At 40.3% G+C, this 19355-nt stretch overlaps 1 protein-coding gene across 1 annotated transcript in view; it reads left to right on the top strand.

Annotated features, from left to right (window-relative positions):
- naaladl2 (N-acetylated alpha-linked acidic dipeptidase like 2) overlaps positions 1 to 19355 on the top strand; it is a gene marked incomplete at both ends in the record, with an annotated part of 178577 nt that overhangs the window by 60779 nt on the left and 98443 nt on the right. Inside the window, one exon of the mRNA XM_080832749.1 lies at positions 15044 to 15194. Within this exon, the coding sequence (XP_080688875.1) occupies positions 15044 to 15194 (151 nt within the window). The remainder of the gene's footprint in view (positions 1 to 15043; positions 15195 to 19355) is intronic.

The raw sequence follows: 19355 nt of genomic DNA, 5'->3' as shown, positions 1-19355 counted from the left end.
AGTTGTAGAGCTAGCTTTTATTAATGAGGCAGGAGGTTACAATGTATTTGAAAACAAAACAGCCACTGTTATTGATGTCCTTTGACCCCTTGTTCTTTGACATTGGCTTATGGTTGAGCCCCAAATGAAAGGTCGACTCGTGTTCACTGTGATTATAAGGTATCGGTGATGAAGCAGTTCATGGCATAGTCATGTGAACACAATTCCTCAGAACATTATCAAAGATGCTTTTATCTGCCTCTTTCCCTAAGGGACATCATTGGGTCATGTAAACATGGAATGTTTTTAAAGATTATTTCCCTCACAATAAATCACAATTACAATGTAAGATTTTCCTTTTATATTACTCTACAAAGTTGAAGATCCCTCTGATAAATGGGATTGCGTAGAGAAAATGGAGGAAGGTGAGCTGAAGGAGATAGGGCCAGGAGAAGGACTCACTCTCTTCTCACGTTTTTTTCTCTGTCCATGGAAGAAGCATGAAAGGCATGCCAAAGTCACTGCTAATCAGTACATTATTCATGCCTGTAATGTAGCAAGGATTTCAACCCTTCTTGTTTTAGCCAGTTTTAAGTATCCAGTCCAAATATATTTAATCAGACTAGTGCCACCTATTTGAAATCTCACCATGGCTCTATTGCATTTGCTATCATATCTTAAAACTGAAAGGCATGACAGAAGATGGTGTTCTTACATACCCGATGCTTGGCTATTCACTGAATGTTTAAGCATTCAAAATGTTCTTGTTCAATGTTCTTCTAACTGACAGAGACGTAACAGACGTAACTGCTAAGTTCCATTAGTCTATAATCAATAGATGATGAACAGTCACAACTGTTGAAGAATAATCCTAATCCTGCCTTTCAACTATGTTATCTGTGGTGGCAGCCAAACAGTCTGAACTCTTCACAGATAAACCTTGTCTAACCTGAGCCTCCCTATGTAAACACTAGATGAATTAATAATGATTGAACTAATGGTCTAACACTTTAACCGTGCTCTGCTTCAGGTCTTAGCTATTGTTTGTGGCGTCTGCTTTCTTTTGTGTTCCTGCATATAATGAAATACGATAGATGTGTGGTACAAATGTTCCACCGTTCACCACAATGGTCTTTAGTCATGAAAGGGAGATGGATGCAGGGATGCAAATGAGGCCAAATTATACACTACCTATATTTAATAGTGTTTGGAGTCTCCCTAAGAGCTTCATTAGTTAACAAAAGAAATGTGCTATTCCCTCACCATTATTAGAATTAAGATGGCAAAAAACGATTTATTTACCCTTTGTACATCTTCGAAGCCTGCTATTTGGGTGCACAGAGTAACATAACATATGCCTTTCCTATTTGCTAATTCCTAATTCTTCCCTCACTTCTATTCAATTTCTCACTAACAATATACATGTTAGCGTATGGCACTATAAACTGACATCTTTCATTAGTTGGAATTTTATTTAAAAGGATGCCAGCAACGAACGAATGAAATAATAGATGTATGTATGTAGACATATACACATTTGTATGACGTTATTTGCTTATGCAATCACACTATTGCTCTTTATAATTTTGTATGTTTTATGTTTATTCCATCCGTGTTTGGCACTGCTCCTAGTGCCTTTGAAATATCGACACTGCTCCAACTGTGACACGTTTATCCTAATCCCATGTAGTGCTTTTGTAAAAATGGTTGCACTGCCCCCTGTTCGGTTTTCTTTTATTGTCGTTTTTATCCCTCCTTTTTCCCATTGAAATGAATGGTGGAACGTTTGCTAATCGTGTTGTTACTCGCTCTGCCAGGTGTATGTAGGCCGATGGTAGTTGGTATAGGTTGCAAACAAAGATCATTTAGCACGAAGTGCCCTTACCTTTACATATTTGGCTGGTTACCAGATTATTCCTGCCCTTTAAATGAAAGTTTTTAGAGGGCGAAGCTTACATTTTATCCATGCTATTACATTTACATTTCTGGCTGTTTAGGTATTTTCTGGTGTTTAACATTTCATGGCAATACATTACCGGTAATATAGTGGATAGAATCGTCAACTTCAAAGCAGTACACCCGGGTTGATTCTCGGCCACTGCAGAATGTTTTTCTAATAGGCTGTTCACACATGGCATTACCATGCGTCTTGGGTGATCCGATCACAAGTGAACAGCTCTAGCTCCAACAGCTCTCATGTTAGTTCACACCTGCCATTAGAATGCCTCTCCACATGCTTCTCAAGTGACCACTTATGATCGGATCTCACTTCCCCGCTCTATATGTAAATAAATACATACATCCTTTCCACTTGCAAGAACCAAATCGTGTTGTTTTTAACTAGCTTAAGACAGCAATCAGAGTGTACAGTATAGCCAACATGCCCATAGCGTACATCAATATTTGACATCAACTGTCTGTTTACCTTTTAAAAAGTCTACGTTCTACATCTCATGGTTCATACAGTCACTGGGTTCAAGGTGTCCTGGACACCAATTACCTATTTAACAGTACAGGGTTAATTTAAGACAGGTCTTAAGAATCACAGGGTTATTTGAACTTTGTGTTTTCATAATGGGTTTTCAGGTTATTTTGCATGATAGTGCCACAAGTGCAGTCTTGCTTCAGGACAGATTAATCACTGTCAGCAAATCCAAGGTGTAACTTCATATAAATGCATGACTAGATTTATCTACATAAACAAATCTTTGCTAACCAGACAGGGATTCATCTTTTCTGAAGAATTGAAATATTGCTGTGCTTTGCGCCACTGTAAGCCGGTTGCCGTATAGCCTATGGACACCTGGAGTTTGAGCTACTGTCAGACGCGCATCCATTCTCTCTGGCTCACACACACACACACAAAGCAAAAGCCTAACTTCACAAAATGAGGTAATAACATGTTATTCGCGTTCCATTATTCTTGAATTATGGTATGCATTGTGTGTAATATCAGTTGATTATTTTGCATAATGAAGACGGATGGGCTGTCCTCACGGGCCAAGTGCTAAGGATAAGGGAAAATTAGTGTGTGCATGCAGGTGAAGGTTTATCTTATTGCAAACTGTTATGACTGGCGTTCCTTGTGGATTATTCTCAGTCGGAAGATTTGGGTGGTTGCAGGGACGTGCACAGGAATTTTGAAGGGCAGTTGCTCTGCCCTGGAAAAAAGGGGCAACACATTCATTTTTGTCACCGCCGCTGCCACACCCCCGTCCCCTGATCGCAAATTTTGCCAATATCATTTTAAACTCTCACTAACCGCTGCTGCCACGCCCCCGTCATCTGGTCGCAAATTTTGCCAATATCATTTTAAACTCTCACTAACCGTCGCTGCCATGCCCCCGTCATCTGATCGCAAATTTTGCAAATATAATTTTTAACTCTCACTAACCGTTGCTGCCACGCCCCGTCCCCTGATCGCAAATATATGTATTTCCTTCGAAGTGGCAACTTCAGTCGAGGAGGGCAAACGGCAGTTGCCCGAGCAACCTTGGCCCACTCCTGTGCACGTCCCTGGGTGGTTGGGTGGGAGGATTGTTTTCTTCTTGTTCGCTGGAGTGGTGAGATTTGCAGGTTGCTCCTTTTCGAACCGTGGTTTCTTGCTACTTCACCACAAACTTTAATATTGATTGTAATCTTGATTAACTTTATTCATTTTGAACTATTTCTAATGTTTTCGGTTATATTATCTTCTCCGATTGTATCGTAATTATACATGTGATTCTTTGGTTAAGAAAGTGAGTGTATGATCTTAGTTTGTTGACCAGTTCGTTACCTAAGGCTAAGTCTTCCAGCAGTGTAAGTAGGCTAGCAGGGCTCCATTACATGTTCCGTCTCCTTTCCAACGAATGGATAGTATACAATCGCAAGCATTATTTGCAAGTAGGCAAATGTACATAAAATAAAGCCTTTAAAGCTTACAGTCATCGCCGGTATGTTCCAGGCCAGCCAAATGGCCTAAGATGTTGGATGTATCCCTATGGGTTTTTCAAAATTAAAAAAGAACAATGGGCTTCATTCTCGAACATTTTCTTAATTCATTATTTAAATGATCTCCAGCGGATTCATGAACGCCTGTAAATGTGTTCTTAAACCGCCAAAGTGTCTGTAACTGTGCACTGATTCTTAAATTGAACGCGCATTCTCATGCACCTGAATTGTTATACAGAAGCGCCCTGCCAGCTCCTTATAAGGGCATGCAATTGAAGAGACATGACTATTCAAAATCATGTCAAAGCGGAAAGCAAGCACCGGTCGAGTAAATGCAGACCTAACTTCACCGGTCCGCTGTGCGTCGGGGTCCTGTTCGTCCCGTCGGGTTTTATTTTGAGATAATGACCGCCGGACTATACATTATCCTGTACTAAATATTTATTACAAATGTAGTAATTACAAGTTTAACTTCATTATACTTCATATAAGTTAACTAATTATCATTAATACTTAAATTGATCTTTTATTTTATTTATTCATATAAAGAACACTACCCCCAAAAATAAAAAAAAAATCAGTTGATTTCCCCCAAAAAATTAGCCTGGATACCAGACTGAACCCCGCCCACAACATTTTTGGTCTGGAAGTTCGGTCTGGCACTGCTTCGTTGGGGAGAAATTATCACAGATCCGAAACGGATCTAGCCAATCAAATTGTCAGGGCAGGCTTTATACGATGATGGACAGATGGCTTGAGTTGAATTAACGATAGATTCTAAATCGTACAAAGATGGCGGCGTCTCGGGAGCCGGTTAGTGGGAAATATTTTATGTGAATTAAGCCATCTACACGACTTTTTTATGTCTACGTTGACTCGGTTAGTTGTGTATGTGCAACACGAATGTTGCAGAGTGTTGTAGGTCTTAACTGAAGCTCTCTAGACCATTATTGTTAGGTTATTGCTAACGCTTAGACCAAAATTCCATTGAAACACATAGAAACTAGCTAGCCTCGCTGCTTATAAGTATAACGTGAGCATGCATATCTCCAGATATTGACAGCGCATACATTTTGAAAGAGGAACAGAGATTGATTAAGCGATTTAGGCATTTGTCGATCGAAAAGATGTTTTTGCCATCCTTCCTACGGGATCCAATAAAAGTTTAATGTGTAAGATGGTCACACTACGTTGCTCTGATTGGTTCTAGGTATCCAATTGAGCGAAGAGGCATTTTCTTTCCTGGTCCGTTGAAACACGCCCCACAATAACAGCTCAATGGAGCAGTATCAGACTCATATTCTGACTAGAATTATGAGTATGACATCGTCAGGCTATCAAAGAATAGCAATTGCAGGTACATTTCTACATCAGTATTCCTTCCGTCTCCATGTTTTATTATATACCTAATTGAATGCTTTGAATACAGACAAAATTCTAATTGACTGGATTTTCAAAAAAGCCTGAGTTCACGTTGTCGGCTGCTGCATCCCGTGATGCAACACTTTTAAATGTTTCCAAAAAACATGAGGGACAACAGCAGTGGTGTCTAGCAACTCCAGCTCCAGTAGCCAATATACATGTAAATATCTGTAGCATAATTGTAAGTTTATATGTTTTTACTGTACTGTAATGTAGAAATACATTTAACTTTGTGTGGTTTGTTTGTAACAGAACAAATTATATTATTGATAGCTAGCTAGCAAGTTAACAAGCTTAGCTCAGCCAATCATTTGTATGAGACAACGTTAGCTAGCTAGTTAGCTAGACATTTGCCAGGCAACAGACGTGTTCCCCAGTAGTTATCGTCAACTAGTTATCTTTCAAAAAGGCAACACCAACTAGCTACATTGTGAAATTAATTTGACAAATTATTCAACATGCCGAACAGAAGAGAATTCATGTGTTCCTAGTAAAGGTAACTTATAACCAAGCTATCAACTTTCAAGCCTTGTGATATGTAGCACTGAACTGAAACCAAGAAAAATCCATGGGAGCTTTAACTGTTTAATATATTTCAATCGTTATTTGTTTGTTGGGTCTAATGGCTCCTTATCACTATTCAAAAAGCACAGGTTGTGCCGGGAAGGCACATTAGGACAAAAACTACTGGTGCAAATGTCCACTTGACCTGTTAACCTGTGTACAGACATAAACTTACCTAGCTTACCTATTTAGGAAGGAGCAAATATTTCATGACTTGAAAGGGTCTACATATTATAATTCTGTGCATGTTTAATTTTCATAAGCACGTATGCATTGTCAAATACACTGTACATATGTTTTCTTTTCAAGGGTCCTCAAGGTTACTTTGTCCAAACGGTTACAATAAGCTTACGTATGGTTACCTTATGGCAGGCAACCATTTTATAATGTTACAGCCATTTGGTTCATTGTTGCTTTCATTTCTTTGGATGTCCATGTTCCAGCATCAGTAATTCAATAATACAGCGGCAATTTAAAATACACTTACTTTACTGTTGCTGCTAGTTTCTCAACAGTTGTCTGGTAAATTGTGCAGACAAAAATGTGCCACTTTCGATTTTCTATCCAGCTATTGGCTTTTCAGTTGTCTTTTTGCTGACCAGTTGATGTTGATGTTGACATGAAGTTGATGTCTTCATGTATGATTTAGGTGGTGATTTTGAAAGTACACCTGTGATCAACCCACTTAATCACTTACCCCTCGCATGCACGGACTGGACTCCATTACACAATTCCATACTGCTGTTATAACCCATCTTTTTCAAACTAGCATTCTCTGCATTAAGTGTGTTTAAATTAAAGATAATATAAAGGTTGACAATTAAATATTTATCATAACTCCCAAATAAAATATGACTGTAGCCTTTTTTATTACAACAAACTGGGTCCAGTTAGTGATGTGCCGCTCTACAGGTCACTTCTATGCAAACACTATCCAACTTTACCTGTCTTCCCCCTCTAGAGAACCCCACAGTCTTGCATGGAGTTTGGCATGCCTCACAGAAATGTCACTGCTTTCAACCAAAACCTGTCAAAAGCTAAGGTCTTCTACAGACTGGCCTGGGATCCTACACTGCATCATTATCCATGCAGGCTTGTCATTAATGCTACCTTCCTCTAGGAACCTGCAGGCAGCATTCAAGAACTATCTGACCATAATTGATAAGTGATGTCAGTTGCCTGGCCATGTAGATTTGCTCAGTATATCACAAGGGAGATCATGAGACACCTCTTTATGTGTGCTGCACTTTTTCATGTCGAGCGAGTTGTTATTTTTTTTTTTTGGATTACTGCTGTAGTGGTAGTGGCTGATCTAGCAGCATTTACCATCAATGTGTGACTCTCTCCTGTTGTTGCTGCTGTTAAGAAGGGTAAAGTGTTGAACTAAGGAATTCAACTTATTGTCCTGTGTAAAACCTAAAGTAGAAAATCTCTCGAAGAAATGCCTGGTCATGCCTCTGTCCTGCTGTCACATATAGGCACTATGAAAACATGTTTATTAGTACTTCTTTATTATTTACGTGTTACGTATTCATATTTGCAGCCACTCATAGTGTATTTGTGAATATTGCACCTGCTGCAGGCACCTGGATACTTGGTCATGTGGCGCTAAAAACAAATGTTCTGTGAATTCGCTGTTAGCACAAGTTGTACTGAACCTCATTTGTAAGTTGAATTAGATAAAAGCTTCTGTCAACTGAATATGAAAATATGACTGAAAAATACCATCTGCATTAGCTGATTCAGAGGCACCATCATTACTTTTCATGTCTTTACATGTCTTTAAGCCAGTGAATCTGGAAAATTTCAAGAACTTTTAATGTATCCTCAAGTGCAGTCACAAAAACCATAAAACTCTATGATGAAACTGGCTCTCATGAGGACCGCCCCAGGAAAAGAAGACCAAGAGTTGCCTCTGCTGCAGAGGATAAGTTCATTACAGTAACCAGCCACAGAAACCACCAATTAACAGCACCTCAGATTAGATCCCACATAAATGCCTCACAGAGTTCAAGTAGCAGACACATCTCAACATCAACTGTTCACAGTTGCATGAATCAGGCCTTCATGGTCGAATTGCTTTAAAAAAGTCACTAATGAGAAAGAACAAGAAGAGGAGAATTGCCTGAGCCAAGAAACACAAGGAATGTACATTAGACCAGTGGAAATCTGTACTTCGGTGTGATGAGTCCAAATTTGAGATTGTTGGTTCCAACCGCCGTGTCTGTGAGACGCAGAGAAGGTGAGCAGATGGTTTCTGCATGTGTGGTGGTTACCGTGGGGGTGCTTTGCAGGTGACATTGTTGGTGATTTATTCAAAATCCAAGGCACATTTAACCAGCATGGCTACCTCAGCATTCTGCAACGACATGCCATCCCATCTGGTTTGCGCTTAGTGGGACCATCATTTGTTTGGAACACGACAATGACCACAAACATACCTCCAGGTTATGTAATTGCTATTTGACCAAGCAGGAGAGTGATGGAGTGCTGCTTCAGATGACCCTGCCTCCACAATCACCCAACCTAACCCCAATTGAGATAGTTTGTGATTAGTTGGAGTGAAAAGCAGATAACAAGTGCTCAGCACCACTGGGAACTCCTCCAAGACTGTTTGAAAACTATTCCAGGTGACTACCCCATGAAGCTGACCGAGCAGTCGGTGGCTACTTTGAAGAAGAATTCCATGTGTTCTTTCATAGTTTTGATGTCTTCAGTACTAATCTACAATGTAGAAAATAATAAAAATTTAGGAAAACCATTGAATGAGAAGGTGTCACCAAAGTTTTGACTGGTATTCTCTCGCGATACGGCGAAATGGATGATGAAAATCTTCTGAATAGAAAGTTTGCCTTTAAAAGTTGTCTTGTGCATAAAAAAGCGAGCTTCACTGTTGTCTGAAAACGTCAACAGGCAGCTGGCTGAAAGCACAGAAGTAGTAGGCTTACCTTTTATTGGTAACCTAACTGTAATGGTTCATTGTTTTTGCAATAAGAGGCCTGTCTTCTATGTTCACAGCAAACTTGAAAAAAAGAAAACATAAAGCCATGGTTTAACTGCACTATAGGCTGCGTCCTTGCTTATCGGAAATGTGCACTTTATAATTAAATTTTGTACTGCCCTGTTTGGCCATGTTGTTTTTCAATAAAATAAAACATTGCATAAAGCAAGCCAATCCACTTTTCCATGTTGATAAGAGCATTAAAATAAAATAAAAATGCTGGGGGAAAAAATCATTGAAGGGACATTTAGAATAGAAAAAAAATTGCGATTAATCGCGATTCATTTTGAGTTAATGTCAGCCGTATGACTCCCTCCTTAAATTACGGAATGCCCAGGACATAGAAGTAGGATACCACACAATAGATAAATAAATATAAATACTTTATTTCGTATTTAAAATGTGGAATATAGATTATCTTTTAAAAGCAGTCTTTCAATAAGGTACAGGTCCACTAGGAACGTCCAGCCACGAGCGGCCAAACAGCTGGGTTCCATTCTCCGTAAATTCGGCCGTGATCCGTTAAGTGCAAGCTTGAGGTAACGTCGCGCCTTCCTGATCTGGTGTTTCGTTTTCTTTTCTTTTCTTTTCTTTTCCTCTCTTCCGTTGTCCGCCACTGTTCCGCGGGTCCCAGCCGGGCCCCCAGTCTGAAGGAATCACCCCCTTCTTATAGCCCTCGTCACTGCCCCTCGATCACGTTCATAGGTAGGTTCATAATTGCTCCGGTGTATGTCCAGGTGAAAATGATTTAGTAATCAACCAGCCCTTATAGGAAGTGTGCAAGCAAAGTAGTCTACGCAAGGCAATGAAATTTCACAAAGTGCACGAAAGGAAAAGATCACAGCAATGCAAAATGTGAACAGTGAATATAAGGTCACAGCAAATCAGTCACAGCACACAATATTTGTTACTACTACACTTACTTTCCAATAGGCTGACATTAACTATGACAAAAATGCGATTAATCGCGATTAAATATTTTAATCGTTTGACAGCAGTAATATATATATGTGTGTGTGTGTATATATATATATACACACACACACATATACAGAGACAGAGCCAGGACTTGTATTTGGACCAAACTTTGTGGATATTGCTTGTAATTCTTTTTTCCTAAACTCTGCATTCAGAACATGGAATCTCATTACACACTCTCAGTGCAACATTTTATGTATTTTTTATATGGTAAATTGCAAGTACTCAAACAAAAAGACATTACACTCTTCCATGTACTGTGAGTTATGAATGATTCATACATCATTCTGCCTGTATGCCCTGAATATTCTTTTCTTTCTCTTGCTATAGTTTGGAGATCTGATTCAAAGTGCAAACAAACCAGTAGAAACTCCCAGAAAATTATTGAAATAGAGTCTTATGATGGGAAATATATGAATAGTGTAGTAGTGATCCATTGAAATAACTTAAATGAAATGGAGAACATCGAGTCTGTACAGGAGCCCAGATTGACAGACAGATAGATCGGATTGATGGAAAGATAGATTGATAGAGAGACAGATAGATAAGGGGTAGATGAATACAGTAGATAGGCAGACTCAAGCAGAAGGACTTTTATCTCGCAAAGTAAATAGAGCACAAACAGAAGAACCGTTGGTTCCGTGGGGCCTTTGGAGAGTTCCTTATCGGGGCTGGCTTCTGTAAGACATTGTGCTGAAAGAGATGACAAGAAGCTGGCATTGGGGGAAGGCTTCGGTTGTGATCCCTCTGCTCAGTCTGGGAACAAAGCGCCTTCAGCCCACTTGTCTAGCATTTCCTTCAGGTGGAGATTACATCCGGCAGAAGTGGAAATCTGAAAGCCACCGGTGGTGTCAGTTCCATCAAGTTTGTGTCCATGCAGTGTTGGTCTGGGGTTTGCTTATACTGCAAATGTTCATCTATGTAATTATTTGCATTATTGAAAATGATGAAACAGGTTGGATCTGAAAGAGTAGGCCTACTCAAAACGTATGACACAAATTGTTTCCATGGGACATTGATATCAAGTAGTTTGTTAGGCTCTTACAGAATATACAACAGTACTCTGCAAATGTTTTAGGCACTTGTAGAAAAAACTTGTATTGTATGTTTTCAAAAATAAAGACATGAATAGTTATTAGTCAAATAACAACATACAAAGTGCAATGAACCAAAACACCCTTTGTCTTCAAAACAGCCTGAATTCGCCAATAGGCACACTTTTTAGGGTACTTTGTAGGTAGGCTGTTTCAAGCATTTTTGAGAACTTGCCACAGTTCTTTGATGGATTTAGAATGTCTTGATCGTTGCTATCTGGAATCTTAATTGACACTAGTTTCTGCCAGGCCTGAGGTGATGGCCTTTAGTTTCTCAGTCTGCAATGAGGTTTGTTGCTTTTTTGAAACATTTAATGCTACTAAGGATAGAGAATAACTGACATAGACAAATGGCTTATGAAACAACTGAAGTGTGTAAAACGTGTCTGTGTTGAACACAAAAAAACACTTGTTTGGATAACACTCACAGCATTTGTGGACAAACTTTATTCATCATTTCAAATGTAAGATTGCAGAAAAATCCACAAGTATAATTGTATTAAGGACAATCAATTGAAATAACAAGATTTTCATTTCTTCCCTTCTATGCATTTTCAAGAAACATAATGGCAAAAGGCTCTCATTCTGCCATAATCAGTTTGACAGCATTCATATGTGGCACTCTAAATAGAGATGGTCACAGTTCGACTGACATTTGTCTTTTAAAGGCGAAAATATTAAAAAGTTGTGCAGACTTTTACGCAGATGATACTCACCCACTATTTAACAACTTCTGGAAACTGCACGACCTTACTTCAGAAGAATGGTTGAGAAAAGGATGATGTAATACCACTTAAAAGAGTATGTCCATTCTGGTGAATCCCTGATGAAGTGCCAAAGTTGTATTTCTTGATTCAAGTTAGCTAATCGTAGATGGAGTGAGTAAGGACTCGTGAAGCCAGATGGCGAAGGTCTGCGTGTATTCCAACTGACAAAGTTTAGCCTCGGAATTTCTAACGCACAGCGCAGTATTCTCAGGTCGTACAGATATTACTGAGAATACTTTTTGTCTTCTTCCACTGCCGTCTTCTAATGGTATCAGAATTTCATAGCTCTTATAGGGCTTCAGAATTAACATGCTGAACAGTGGCATGAAAAAATATCCACAAGGGTTCGTCTGCGGGGGAAGCTTTTGGGGGATATAAGGTGAGGCCTACTCTGAACCTTTTGTCAGGAAAGAATAATTTGGGTAAGTGGGTCACTTTGTAGTGTTTTAATTAAATGTGGTGTGTTCTCTGAGGTTTGGGTGTATTTGATGGAAATGTGTCACTCTTTCCGTGGAGGAACAAAATGTGGACAATGGAGAGTTTGATCCTAATGTGACATGGGTGTGATGGTGTATGCAAATATGGTGTTAGGAAAGCAGAAGGAAGGGGAGGGGTGTGTCTGGGGGTCTAGTTCAAGGTGAAAGGAAGGGGGTATGAAAGGTGTGAATGGCAGGCAGTTTGTTACTGAATGTGGTGTGAATGTGATGCAATCTTGTGGGGTAGGAATTCACACAAGTTTGCAACTCCTTAGAAAGAATATTAAATCCACAAGTATCCAAAACACTCATATTTTGAGATAGACTTTGAATCACTTTGAATGAATGTTATTTGTACAGTAAAGAATTAGTAATGTGATGTTAAGCACTTTCCCCGTTTCCAACAGTGGTATGTGTATAAAGAGGAACAGGAGCATTTACCTGGAATAGTATATTTATAGGAAAGACTGCATTCATGTAGTGAGTTTAAATTCAAGCTTTATAGCTTTCTATGGCCTAATGGGATTTGAACAATAGATGGTAGATGGAAAATTCAAAGGAGCACACTGGTGTGTGCTCTCTGTTATGTTTAGTGTGCCATTTTGTACAAGTTATTTTAACAGCTTCTGAAGCCCCAAGGTGGATACATGGTAGACTCTCTCCTAGGTAATAGTGATGGTCAAATACAGTTTGTGCATACAGCTAGCACACATAGCATTCAATGTCCGTGGGAATGGTGGTCGTGGAAAGGCTGTGGTGTGGAGTCTCTACCAGTGCGTAAATGTCAAGTGTTGTATGCTTAGTTGTGCACCCCGATTTTGCAGTGAAGGACAGGGTGTTAGTGGCTGTTGGCATTTAGCAAGAGAGGCCGTGATCCATGGTATTATTGTCTAGGGTTTAGAGCAGATACAAAAATACCCCCAAGGTGTTGATTGCTATCTGTGAAGAACTCCCACATTGGATTTAATACCATTTTGATCCCCTGATTTCTTCCCCTTTACAACATCACTTATCTCTATCCCCTGGAAAAGGTTATTTGGCTCTACTCTATGTAAGTCAGTGACTAGGGCCCTATGAAGTCATATTCTGTTCTCCATTTTAGTTTTTCTAGAGGATTTCTAAGGATCTGTCATTGTAACAACTCTCTTAATGCAAGGGTGCCACGTGTACTTCCTGTCTCAGTGTTGTGGTATGTTTCGGACGAATCCCTAAAACATGCTAGTTTTTGATGACTTTGGCACTGTTGTCTGGAATGCCGTTTTTCCTTTTTCCTGAGAGCCCAGGCGTTTGTTTTACAGATGTTGCTGTGTGAAAGGCAAACATGGCCTATAAAAGTGACTCAGTGGATATAAATGGCTGCCGTGATGCAAAGTGGGTCAGCAACATCAGCCCTGGCTGGTGAAAAACACCCTGCAGCTTTCTTACACCTCACCCTGGTGAATATGGAGATAGTGGAGGACGTGTTGTGTCCAAGATACTGCCAAGGTCTGTCACTGGAACAAATGCTTGATGATTTATATTACAGTTTAGAGAGGCCAGATGGAAGGATGTGACACATGCCTTGTCGTAAACAGATGTGAATGTGGAGCTGTACATTTTCTTTTGTTTCTGCTCTTTCAGAGCTGAGACATTACACTGACTTGAGAAAGACTTGGTTGTTGTAGTGTCCTATTAGTCATGTGACATCACATATTCCCCTAAGCTTTGTGACATGTCCTTGGTCCATTTGCTTTTGTCAGCCTGTCACTGAATTTAAACAGTAATTATTGCTTTTTACGTTTAACTCACAATGTGTATCTTTTAATGACAGCCCTTTGTGACCAGGGTCTACGTATATTTACACAAAGTCATTGGGATTATATGTTACACATTGAAAGATACTGCTACTACTACTATTAAATCTAATACTGCTGCTTCTACTGCTACTATTGATAATAACATCATCAACAATAATAATAACGAGCATCATCATCATCATCATAATTATAATACTATATCCAACCCTGCCCTTTCTTATGTGTTCTTCTTAAGTGTTCAGCGGTGGCTTAGGATTTTGCCCTCTCTTCACCTGAGGCTGGGACCTAAGGCACTGACTGAGAGCAGCCTGTCGAGAGGCTGGTAGAGACATTCAAGGCTGATCCAGGGCTTGCTGTGGGGGTGGGGGTGGGGACCGGGGCTAGCGCAGCTGTCAGTCTGCTGTTATCTAGACTGGTGGGCTTTGGGGCGTCTGTCACACATATCTTGCAAGCTCTCAAAAAGAGATGTACGTCTCAAACGTACACATTCTCTCTCACACACACACATACACACAAACACACTGACAAATGCTTTTTCCCCATTGGCTAAGCTGGGCCTGGGGTACCCTTCAATCACTCTCACACACCCTGCTCACTCCCCTGACGGACATGTTTGACCCTGCGTGCCCCGCTTACAACTTTTTGGAATCTTTAGTACAGCCCTTGTGTATTTTCTCCATAATGTTAGCATTAAAATGAATGTTATGCTAACCCCGTCACTCAGTTTCCACATCCTGGTATTAATCACCAAGATACCCTCTGAGCAGAAATGCTGATAAAACAGTATGTCCTCTCTTTAAAGTAATTCCCTCCCTTTAAAGTAAAAAACGTCTGATGCTGATATGGCTAAGTGCCTCTCTTTGTACTGAGTCCACATCAGTATGTATAGTGATTTCTGCATGATATCATCATAATTGCGCTGAGAAGTCTAGTCCCAAGATGAGGGTGTTGTGGGTGATTTTTTTTGTTATCTTTTCTTGTGTGCTCCTACTTAAATAATTGATCAGGCCTCCTTTATGGACTTCCTTTGCAGCTCTCCCTCTTGGAAGAGAAGGGCTTCGGGGGTGCGTTACTTTATGTGGACCCATGCGATGTCCCCAGCGAGTTCAATATTTGGCACAAGGCCTTTGGCGTCACCTTGAATCCAGGAGGAGACCCTTCAACCCCAGGTTACCCAAGCATCGGTGAGTGAACTACTCAGATGATGGCGAAGGTTTAAGATGACACTTTCTGTTTCTTTGTGTGCCTTTTCATGTCAATGTTATAAGTTTAACTGTGGTGATGGAGGTGGGGGTGGTGACGAAGAATACTGCCAGTGCCTTACTGTTCACAATACATCTTACATTTCTCTCTTTTTTTCTACGTACATTTGTACTGCTCTGCGTTTCATAAACATTCCCCAAACAGCTTCTAAGACATTATATCTCTTTATTTTATTGTTATTCCTGTGGAGTCTTGTGTGAAATTTGAATGTGTAATAGCGAGTCCACCAGGCCCCAGGCTCGGCTGATCAAGACTCTGGGTGGAGCCCAGCGTCAGACTGAGAGTTTAGAGAAAGGAAAGCAGCTCAAGAGCAGATTTGTTTGTTTGCACTTGATGCACCCCCGGGAGCCCCGCTCTAAAATGCATATCCTGCGCCACTGCTATGAAGTCAAGTGCTGGAACTGAGGAATTATAATTGCATTTCACGGCTTAATTATGGAAATGCAGGTTTTTCCTGCTGAAAAGTTGTGTCAGCACTAATACAAAGAACATCAGTATTCAACTGACTTGGTGTCAATCATTCAACATTCCATGAGAGGATTTGCTCAGCCACCTTGTTGTCTTTTTATTGTCAGGACAGGGTTGTACTACTAATAATTTATATAGAATACACAACAGAAGTGAGTACATCCCTGTGCAATATCACTTTAATGTCAAATGATTCAACACTGAAGTGCCTTACAGTAATTGCATTACTTCTATGTTGAAGTTTGGTCTTATGTAAAATTAAGAAAAATAATGAACTATATTGAAAACACAGGGCCCACAGTAGGAACTCAATGCAACAAAAGTAATCGTTTCATTCAAATCTTTAATTTTTTCAATACTTCGTATGTCAACCTATACCTGCGATAAATGACTCTTTAACATGCAGGCCACCAGTATGTGACGGATAAAATGCCCCAAAGGTGTTCTAGGGGATTCAAGGCAAGCAACATACTTGGCCAGGCAATAGTTTCCCCCTTTTTTTCTCTAGAAACTCTTGCGTGATTTTGGCAGTATCGTGCTGGAATATTCCTCTTCTGCCAAGCTTCTGAGGACTGGGAGGCATCTTGTCAGCCAGTATTTTGGTGTATCCACAGGCATTCATGCTGCCATCTGTGTCATCTCCCCAACACCTTTTCACTCATGCAGCCCCATATCATCACACTCCCACCTCTGTGCTTAACTGTCGGGACTATGCATTCACTGTGGTAGTCCTGCTAGGTTCATGCCAAACATGCTGGACACCATCTGAGCCGAACAAATTTATCTTGGTCCAAAAAATCTTGTTTCTATATTCATCAGGCTTCTTTTTTTATGTTCTTATGCAAAGTTTAATCTTGCAGTTTCGTGCTGAAGACCAGCAAGGTTTTTTTTTCTTGGACACTGTCCATAGAGGTTTACGTTACGCAATGTCCTTAGCACAGCCCGAGCGGTAACAGAAACTCAAATTTCTGAAGTCTGAAACACTTGCCTGTCTGTTTATCAGAGCTAGATTGTGCGAGTAGCACGCCGTCCGTGATGTCCTTTTGGGAGGATGGCTACTATGTCTACGATTAGTGCTACCACGGCTCGTTCTATACCTCCTGATTTCTTCTGCAACTGAGTTTCGACTGATTTTTAGTTGGTCACCGATCTTCCTGTATCTTTTTCCTTTGTGAAGCCTCACAATCAGATTTTCTCAGTTCCTCAGTGAATTCTTTTCCATGTGGGGCCATGATGCAGACGTGCAGATAGACACAGCCCAAAGGTCAAAAATTGAGTGTTCTGATGATCACAGGTCATTTTATTACCAAGTTTGTGTAATTACGCTGATTGAAAATCACGGGAGTACTTTTTGTTTCAATGTTGTTTCCTGTATGTATGTTTATAGATAGATGGATACTTTATTAATCCAGAGGGAAATTTCAGGACATCCAGTAGCTTATACAATTTACACAACTCACAGACACACATACAGAAATCACATACACATAGGGAGAACATGTTGTGCATGATCGTGAGTGACAGTGTAGATGCCCAGGAGGGAAGTGTTCTTGTGCTGCTTGTGTGGATAGTGCAAAAAGATAGTGTTCTTGTGTTTGTGTGGATAGTGCAAAGAGATTAAGAGTATAAAGAGAATATAGGACATTAAGTCTGTGCAAGGGGCTAGTATAGCCAGTAAAGGGTAAAGGGGTGGACAGTAGGTTGGTATAATACGATGGGGTGGATGATAGGGCAGACTGAGGTAGACTCATGCAGACAAGTCCATCTCCCCCTCCCCTTCCGCGTGGAGTTGTCAGTGATAACCGGTGTATTCACTTTTGTTGCATTGGGTTTCTACTTTGAGGCCTTTATTTTGTAATTTTGCCTTTTTAAAGTGTTTGTTTTTGTTTGTTCATAAGAGGAAACACTTGAAGGGAACGGTATTCATAGTTAGTAAGGATATGCCATAGTCAATAATTCCATCTTATTTATACCTAGTATAAATGTTACCTTTATTAGCATGTAAGCATTCCTGGGTGAGGACTCTTGTTTTGACCTGAGGAAGGAGGTGAGAAACCCCTTCCCCCTCCGGGTCAAGACAAGGAGTCTGCAGCCATGGCCTATTTGAATAGATGGTTACACCCCTAAACATTATGTATATAACTGCCTGTCCTTAGGAATAGGTAGATTTTCTTGAGGTGAAGCTCTGGGCGAGTGGAACTCAAGCTCTGTCTCACAATGATGGCCATCATTGTTCAAGAATAAACCTGGATCATGACTGACAAATCCACGACTGAGTCTTCAAATATATGGTATAAATCTAAATACTATCACACTCTACTTGTCAACTTAGAATTAAGTATTGATTTTCAAATGATCGTTTGACATTTGAGTGACATTTGCGTGGACAGGGGTGTACTCACTTCTGGTGCATACTGTACATCCAGACAGACCCATACAGAATTTTGATGTAGCACCATTAGTTATGGACAGCAATTGTAGATGTTTTTGTTTTGTGCAGTAATGTATAAGGATTTACATTACTAATTAACATCTGACATTTACTGGGTTAACACACAAATGTCATTATGTTGCACATTATTAACATGAACAATTTTAATTTGCTAAATGTCCATGGTAAGCATCAGAATTTGTTTTGCCATAAATGAATCTAACCATAGAGTCTCTTGCAGTGTAGTAGGAGAAAGTCTTGGTACTCATGTTGCTATCCATGGTACTGAGCACCAAACCCCTGAGCAGCACCATGGAGAGCTCCAAGCCCAACAAACACAACATGGCAGAGGAGTTGCACACATGCAAAATGCAATGTTTACCATCGCTTACCCTCATTACCCATGAAACTGCATACGCTGGGATTCTGACCTCCCCATCTTTTCCAGGCAGGTGCCACTGTCTGTATGGTTTGCAAGTTTGCAGCCGGTGTGAGCTCCACCCACGTGTGGCAGCCCTCTCTATCCTTACCATATGCACCGCTATGAGTGGCCTCAGAAACGTGGCACCACTGTAATACCTGAGGATTGGAGCAGGCAACAGTCAGGACACAGAGGACTGAGAACAGATGTCTGAACAGATGTTGCATGCCGCCTCACTCTATCACCAGCACAGCAGTGTTGCTGGTATGTGTGTGTGTGTGTAGGGGGCGGGGGGGTGGGTACACTTGAGGGGGTCAAGGGGACACTGAATTATTTAGGAGGAGTGGGATTTACTTTACCAGCGTTGGGAAATGTGTGTGTATACAAAACACACATGGGATCTAGAAGTTTTTGCAAGCTTGTGACAGACCACCAAGTCCAGAGATAGGGGTTTGCGTGGTTTGGTTTTGGGAAAGTTTTTTTCTGTGTGAGTTTTTAAAGTAGTGTTTGTAGAAAAGGAGTGCATTATAATTAATGTAATTCATGTATATATCATTATGATACACGCCATTAGACCCCTTCTTAAGGTTGTAATTCATGGCTCATTCATTACCATTACATCCTATACTTACATTGTTGATAAATATCCCCCACTCGGTATTTGGTGTAAATATGTTTTGAGTTTGCCAACACACTGTTACATGACGAGTCAGCCGCTAGCCAGATGTGTGTCTCTTGAGACGACAGCTGTCTGATGTACAT

Source organism: Sprattus sprattus (assembly GCF_963457725.1).
Source record: "Sprattus sprattus genome assembly, chromosome: 2".
In the NCBI taxonomy this organism is placed as follows: Eukaryota; Metazoa; Chordata; class Actinopteri; order Clupeiformes; family Clupeidae; genus Sprattus; species Sprattus sprattus.
This window is presented reverse-complemented; position numbering and strand designations above follow the sequence as displayed.